The sequence below is a fragment of the Vigna angularis genome, chromosome 1, assembly GCF_016808095.1.
Source record: "Vigna angularis cultivar LongXiaoDou No.4 chromosome 1, ASM1680809v1, whole genome shotgun sequence".
Classification (NCBI taxonomy): Eukaryota; Viridiplantae; Streptophyta; class Magnoliopsida; order Fabales; family Fabaceae; genus Vigna; species Vigna angularis.
In genome coordinates, this window is record NC_068970.1 from 51,544,936 (window position 1) to 51,552,670 (window position 7,735).

At 30.8% G+C, this 7,735-nt stretch overlaps 2 protein-coding genes across 2 annotated transcripts; both read left to right on the top strand.

The window, feature by feature from the left end:
* Nucleotides 1-487: 487 nt before the first annotated feature.
* LOC108337959 (anthocyanidin reductase ((2S)-flavan-3-ol-forming)) lies at nt 488-3,515 on the top strand. Its single transcript, XM_017574551.2, has 6 exons — nt 488-613; nt 1,674-1,840; nt 1,965-2,159; nt 2,556-2,715; nt 2,828-3,041; nt 3,258-3,515. Exons 1-6 carry the CDS (start codon nt 496-498, stop codon nt 3,400-3,402), a joined length of 999 nt encoding a protein of 332 aa, XP_017430040.1. The 5' UTR covers nt 488-495; the 3' UTR covers nt 3,403-3,515.
* A 1,393-nt stretch (nt 3,516-4,908) lies between these two features.
* Nucleotides 4,909-7,351, top strand: LOC108323842 (anthocyanidin reductase ((2S)-flavan-3-ol-forming)). The gene is made up of 6 exons (XM_017556621.2): nt 4,909-5,099; nt 5,738-5,904; nt 6,024-6,224; nt 6,468-6,627; nt 6,743-6,956; nt 7,029-7,351. The coding sequence occupies exons 1-6, from the start codon at nt 4,973-4,975 to the stop codon at nt 7,171-7,173; spliced, it is 1,014 nt and encodes a 337-aa protein (XP_017412110.1). The 5' UTR covers nt 4,909-4,972; the 3' UTR covers nt 7,174-7,351.
* The last annotated feature ends 384 nt before the right edge of the window (nt 7,352-7,735 follow it).

Consider the following 7,735-nt stretch of genomic DNA (forward strand, 5'->3'; position numbering starts at 1 on the left):
TACAAAAAAAATATAAATTTATGAAATAATATAAAAAATTCTTAATTTTAGAAAAATTGAAAAATTAAAATTCTAATCATGGTATAAAATCATAACATAATATAGTGGTTATATAAATATTCTTATTTTTTCGTTGTGAAGAAAAAATAAAAATACATATTAAAAGGAAAACAGTTGTTAGGTTTAGTTTAAAATATTTAGAGTAAATATTGCATTAACCGTGTCTTACAGAAACAGAATATTTCCACTTGAATTAAGTCTTTCCTGATAAGTTAGAAAGTTTGTTATTTCTGAATTTAGTTGAGTACAATTTTCGATATCTCATATTAAATTATAATGTAAACAAATAATTTAGTTTTGATTGACCTAAATTGAAATTGTGATATTTTATCTCCAACTTTACTAAAAATAAATATTTTTTTTTCTTAAGATTAATATTTATATATAGGTGAAGTACAATGATTTGTTTGAATTGAGTGTGTAAAGACGGAAAGCATGAAGACAAACGGAAAGAAGGTATGTGTGATAGGTGGAAGTGGATTTATGGCCTCCCTCTTCATAAATAAAATGCTTCAAAAGGGTTACGCCGTCAATACCACAGTTAGGGATCCAGGTTCCACTCTTTTCCTATTCTTCTCCTCATATTTATTTCAATTATTTTTAACTATTTTTTATATTTTCTTTTTCAAATGTGCAATATTATTTATTTATACTTTTTGATGTTATGCATATAATGGTCTAAGTAGACTATCAGCCACTCTGATTTCATTAATGCATCTATTTTACTTTTTAGAACAGAAAGATTATATAAATCTGACACCATTTTTAATCAAAATTATCTTTCTATTGGATTTATGAGTGTTTTTTATATGGTAATTAACTTCATTATTTCTATAATGATTTAGATTCACACGTATTATTCCAACAACAATTTAAGTTAAAAGTACTTTTTATTTATTTATTTAACTACTTATCATCGTGATTATTTATGAAAAAAATTATTGAATTTGGACACAAATAACAATTTGATTCTTAAATAAATAAAAAAATATAGATTTAGGCCAACTTTTTAATAATTTATGTTTTCACGATAATGAAATTTAACGTATGGAGATTTTAATCGCCTTAAACCTAAAAAGTAATAATGGTTGGGTTTAACTACTAATTTAGGTCTATATTTATTAATTTTTTTATAATCCAAAAGAGTATTTCACATGGTAACTTGTAACATAAAAATTGTAAGTTTTAATTTTGAAGTAAATTTAATAATTTTGATTCCTTGAACTAATTTTAATTTAACATAACTGAACTTTTCTTTAACAAAAAGATTATAGTGGAAGAACTTTTATGCATTTTAATAATTGTCATAACCCTTTCAATCACGTTAATTAACAACTTGGTAACATTCTTGATTTATCTACCCAGAGCCTATAATTTTTACATAGGTCAAAACAACCTGGTTGTGATTATTAGTTGAATTCACAACCAGTATTTAGCCCTAAGTAATTTGGGTTAAAGTTGTGTTTGAATCTTCTCTTCAGTTTTTTCGTTGCAATTTGTGTATAATCTAGTCACTACCAAAGTTCCCTAGGTCAATCTCTCCCTCCAGTTGCATTGAAGAGTATAGATTCGATATTTGAACACAAATTTCAAATTTCATGCACATGCTGCAGGTAATCCAAATAAAATATCTCACCTTTTGGAACTGCAAAGTTTGGGAAAATTGGAGATCTTTGGGGCAGATTTAAGAAATGGAGGAGATTTTGATGCTCCTATATCTGGCTGTGAACTTGTATTCCAATTTGCTACCCCTGCCAACTTTGCTTCTGAAGATCCTGAGGTAGATTCAACCCTGATCCTGCGTTATAATTTTTTTTTCCACTAAATTGGATGCTTTTGAAACTTTACATGTCTGAGTGAATGAAAAATTTAATCCAAAAATGCTTCTTCAAACTATTATTCAGAATGACATGATCAAACCAGCAATCTTAGGCGTATTGAATGTGTTGAAAGCATGTGCTAGAGCAAAAGAAGTCAAACGAGTCATCTTAACATCTTCAACTGCTGCAGTAACCATTAACAATGGGACAGATTTAGTCATGGATGAAAGCAATTGGACAGATGTTGAGTACTTGAGGACTGCAAAACCGCATGGTTGGGTAAATAACCGAACCTTAATCACTTAAGATGAGCTTGTGCCATTCCTCACTGAAAATGATTGATGCCTTGTTTGTTTACTATCTTTGAACACCATTTTTGTTTTGGAAAATATGTTTGCCCCCCAAGCGCACGTTAAAATGCCTGTTTGTCTTTCTTTTTACTAGAAGTTTGTCTCTGGAGCAGATAAATAAAACACTTGACAAGAAGAGAATGCTAGAATGGCTTTCAACTGTGTTGTTTTTTTTGTTTTGAAAACCATTTTGAAAACTTGATAGATTTTGGATGATATATAATGGTTGCTGAGTAATGTGAAATTGTGTAGGAAATAGTTTATTCTAACAAATAGTTAGAACATCTTAATATTATGAAATTAAAGTTCATGTATATATGTGTAGGGATATCCTGCCTCTAAAGCACTGGAAGAGAAAGCTGCATGGAAATTTGCTGAAGAAAATCATATTGATCTGATCACTGTGATACCTACTCTCACAACTGGTCCTTCTATCACTCAAGACATCCCCACCAGTGTTGTGTTGGCTACGTCCCTTATAACAGGTTCACAAACTACCATATCCAATAAACTTAGCACCTTAACACCTGCCACATTTCTAAGCACCATACCAATTAATTCATGAATGTTTTGATGCATTTTGCTGACACCTTGCAGGGAATGATTTCTTCCTTAAGGCTTTCAAAGATATTCAATTGCTGTCAGGTTCAATATCTATCACACATGTGGAGGATATCTGCCGTGCGCATGTGTTTTTGGCAGAGAAAGAATCAGCTTCTGGCAGATACATTGTCTGTGCTCATAATACCAGCATTCCTGAACTTGCAAAGTTTCTAAGAAAAAGATACCCTCAGTGCCAAATTCCAACCGAGTAAGCTTCTAACCTTAAATTTGGTGCGAAATGTCTATAGCAGTAAATACACTAGCCTCTTGGCTCTTTCTTTGTCTAGCATTTTTTTCCAAGGAATTTCATCATTACGATTATATTCGGAATGAAATTGACTTGAAAATTACTTCATACTGCTCTAAAATTGCAGAAACATATCTTACATTTCTATCGAAGCTAAGTATGACTCTGTAATTGCAGATTCGATGAGATGCCCTCCAAGGCAAAGTTTGTCATATCTTCAGAGAAGCTTGTAAAAGAAGGGTTCAGATTCAAGCATGGAATTGAAGAAATTTTTGAACATAGTTTGGACTACTTAGGCAGTAAGGGGGCACTCAAAAACTAAATTTTGATCATTTTGATGTTCATTCTAGTTAAGTACGACTCAGTTATAGCAATCAGTGTGTAAATCCTATCTTTTTTATTTAAGTCATTGTCAGTACAATAGTTTTATAGCTATATAAAAAGGATAAAGTCCTATATGATTTACGTTGGTCTTAAAATCTTTATTAATATTTGAAATTAGAAACCTTATCTAAAAAACACCCCTTCCCAAGGTTCAGGATCAAAAATCTACAAGCAGGTGAGTAGATACGAAAACATAACAACTAAATTTGACAAAACAATGTCTGATATTAAGAATAAGAATTTAACTTAACTATAGTAAAAAAGGAGATTAAATATATGCTACGTTATTAGAATAATGCCTCAATCAAGGGACTCTATCTGAGACTTAGACTTTTTCCTGTCATCTCCTGAATTCTGTAAGGACCTATTCACATGAACCGTAATTTTTCATCCATATATGTTTGATCATTTATTTTCCAATTGGTGTAAGATTCAATGTTAGAGATGAAAGATGAGGTGCGTGTAGGTGACCGTGTGTAATTTTTCATCCATATTCTGTAAGGACCTATTCATCTAAACATATATGAAGTATGTAAATATTTTTAATAATCAATTACATGTTTTACAACTGGATTTCCTTAAAATTAATTATAATAAAATCTATATCATGTTTTTAGTGCTATAAATGAACAAATTCTTTAAAACTATATGTAGTTGTTTGGACGATAAAAAGAAACATTTAAGCAATAACTTACTGAAAAGAATATAAAAAATATTTAGATTAAATAATCTTAAAAATGAGGTGGGAAATTTGTTAGAACTGTCCAATATATCTCCCTATTATATTTAGAAAAAAGTTTATATATGAATTTAAAGAAAAAAAAAGGCTAGTGTTATCAATAAAATTATTATATTGTACTTGACACACAAATACTAGAAAAAAAGTGTAAATACAGTAAAAATATTCCATGATTTTTTTTTAATTTGCAATAATTTATAGTGAAATCAACAAATGCACAAACTACTCCAAATGGATTTATTATATGAAAAATGAAGAAAGTACATTTATTTGCGCATTGTCAAAATTCCTTTGAGGGAAAAATGTGAAAAGGAAATTTTGAGATATATATTAATGGAGCACGCTAATGAATGAAAAAAAGAATTAATAAATGTATATATGGAATGTAAGTAATGGAACAAGGTTTTTGATAGTGAAATATGATAGATTTTGTAATTTATCCCCATTTATTTTGCCATTGGTGTAAGATTGAAAGTTAGAGATGGAAAAGGAGGTGAAGATTTTTAATTCAGTTTGGCATCTTGAATAGAAGAATGAAGAGTTGACAGTAGATGAAAATGTTCTTGTCTACAAGACTTGTCGCTGATGTAGTCGTTGGTGAGAACAAACCACCAAACATCATCACGTGCTCACCTTAAACTTACACTAGAGACATAACGGTATTTCGGGTTTAGTAGCTGAAACATTATTATTATTTAAGAACCTTCTCTCCTTATGTAACATAAAAAAAACTGTCCTGCTGTAAGTTTCATCCTTTGAGTGTGAAATCATGGCCAGTGTCAACAAAATTGGAAGGAAGGCATGTGTGATAGGTGGAAGCGGATTTATGGGCTCTTGCTTGGTAAAGCAATTGCTTCAGAAGGGTTATGCTGTCAACACCACTGTTAGAGATCCAGGTTGCTCTCTCTATCTCAAATGTCTCATTGTAAAATTGTTTATACACTAACTTTTTTTCTAAAGGATCACACCAAAATTACTGTCTATAATGTTTTGTTAGAGGAAGAAAAAGAATGATTTTAATTTATTTTTTCTGATACATTTTCTCTTTTTATATACCATGATGTGATATCATATCTTATAGATTCAACAACACTATGGTTACATGGAGTGTGATGATGATAGATAAACACTTGAGTATTTAAGTCACAAATTCATTGACAAAAACCATTTCGTTTTGCTGGTAAAGTTTTTTCTCGTATCACTTAATTATACGAAAGACAATGCTGCATAAAAGTTGAGGTACCAAGACGTACAAGACTGATATTATTGCAACATTTTTTCTTCTCTATTTTGACTTACCAGGTATAGTTTTGAAAGGTGTCCATCAGTTATAATAAATTTATCTAGAAAAATTATATTTTGAAACATAAAATTTTTATATTTATTTGACATTATCTTTTCTTATTTTTGTTTATGACTATTTTACTTTTATATTATGTCAAATATAAAAATGTGTCATCTTATTATTGTTCCTCTTGTCTAAGTACAACTTTTTTTTATGAATAAAATTTCCTAACTTAGTGTTTTGGTGCAGATAATACTAAGAAAATATATCACCTTTTAGCACTGAAAAGTTTGGGCGAACTGAACATATTTGGAGCAGATTTAACAAGTGAAAAGGATTTTGATGCCCCTATAGCAGGTTGTGAACTTGTCTTTCAGCTTGCTACACCAGTGAACTTTGCTTCTGAAGACCCTGAGGTAGATTGCACACCAAACAAGAAACTGCATCATAGATTTTACAACCAAATGCTTTTACATTTACATGTGTGTGTCCAAGAAAAAGACTAACGAGAAATTCTTTTGCAATTACTATTCAGAATGACATGATCAAGCCTGCAATATCAGGAGTGTTGAATGTGTTGAAAGCATGTGCTCGAGCAAAAGGTGTCAAACGAGTCATCTTAACATCTTCAGCAGCTGCTGTAACCAAAAACCCTGTCAAGGAGACAGGTCTGGTTATGGATGAAAGCAACTGGACTGATGTTGAGTTCTTGAGCACTGCAAAACCACCCACATGGGTAAAATTCAAACTTTTTTCTCCACCTATCTGGATCAGCTTTTGCCCAATTAGTTTGAAATGAAATTGATTTCCAAGTTCAGTACTTTAGTGATTTTTGTTCGACTATTTTAGTTCAAAAGCAGCTCATTAAAACTCAATATAACAGTTTCTATCCGACTAAAAAGCTAGTTAAAGCTGTTTCAATTCAGACTTTAACGTGTGAATATTTACCTAGAATTATGTTAATCATCCAAACATGTAGGGTTATCCTGTCTCCAAAGCACTGGCAGAGAAAGCTGCATGGAAATTTGCTGAAGAGAATCACATGGATCTCATCACTGTAATACCAACTCTCACAACTGGTCCTTCTCTCACTCCAGACATTCCATCAAGTGTTGGCCTAGCCACATCTCTCATAACAGGTTCAAATATGCACAACCTACTGGTTTAAGGACATTCTAGAGCAGTTATAAGCTTGTACTTTTATAGGACCATAGCATATACATGTTTCAATGCCATTTTTCTTGTACCTTGCAGGCAATGATTTCCTCATAAACGCCTTGAAAGGGATGCAGTTTCTATCAGGATCAATATCCATCACTCATGTGGAGGATATTTGCCGAGCACATATATTTGTGGCTGAGAAAGAATCAGCTTCTGGTCGATACATTGTCTCTGCTCACAATACTAGTGTTCCTGAGCTTGCAAAGTTTCTTAGCAAACGTTACCCTCAGTACAAAGTTCCAACTGAGTAAGCTTATACATGCATTTTCTTTCTCATTCAAGGAAACCCTTTCCTTCATCACGGATTTTTTGTTTGCAGATTTGATGATTGTCCCTCCAAGGCAAAGCTAACAATCTCTTCTGAAAAGCTTGTGAAAGAAGGATTCAGTTTCAAGTATGGGATTGAAGAAATTTATGATCAGACTTTGGAGTACTTTAAGAGCAAAGGGGCTCTCAAGAACTGAATTCGGAAATTGTTTTGCTTGTTATGAGTAGCAGTTTGCCAATAATAATTATAATAATAACCAAACTCTACGCTACTTTACCAACTTGTTAAATTACAAGCTATGATAAGAGAGCTCATTGTGCTTGTTCAAATTTTATGTTTGTGTTTATACTAAGCACTGATTTTAAGTGATTTCACATTAACTTCTTTTGTAATATAAATTATCTTTATTTTTTAAAGGAATTAAATAAAAAATCAAACTTAAATATATAAATTAGTTTTAGTTTAAATAAAAAACAATTTAAATTAATTTTTTTACTTATTTTCTTGTAAAAATGTTTATGCAAGGACCTAAACAATATATTTTGTATTAAATATTTCATCCAAATATTTAAACAATATATTTTGTATTAATGTCAATTAGTTGTTAGAATTGTTAGGTAACATATATTATTTAAATAGGTTAGAGTTATTATCTATCTGAATAGTTAAAATCATCAAGTAATATGTTAATATTAAGTTTATGACTAAAGATATAATTGTCATATATAGCCTAAAATAACATTCTGATTTGACGATGA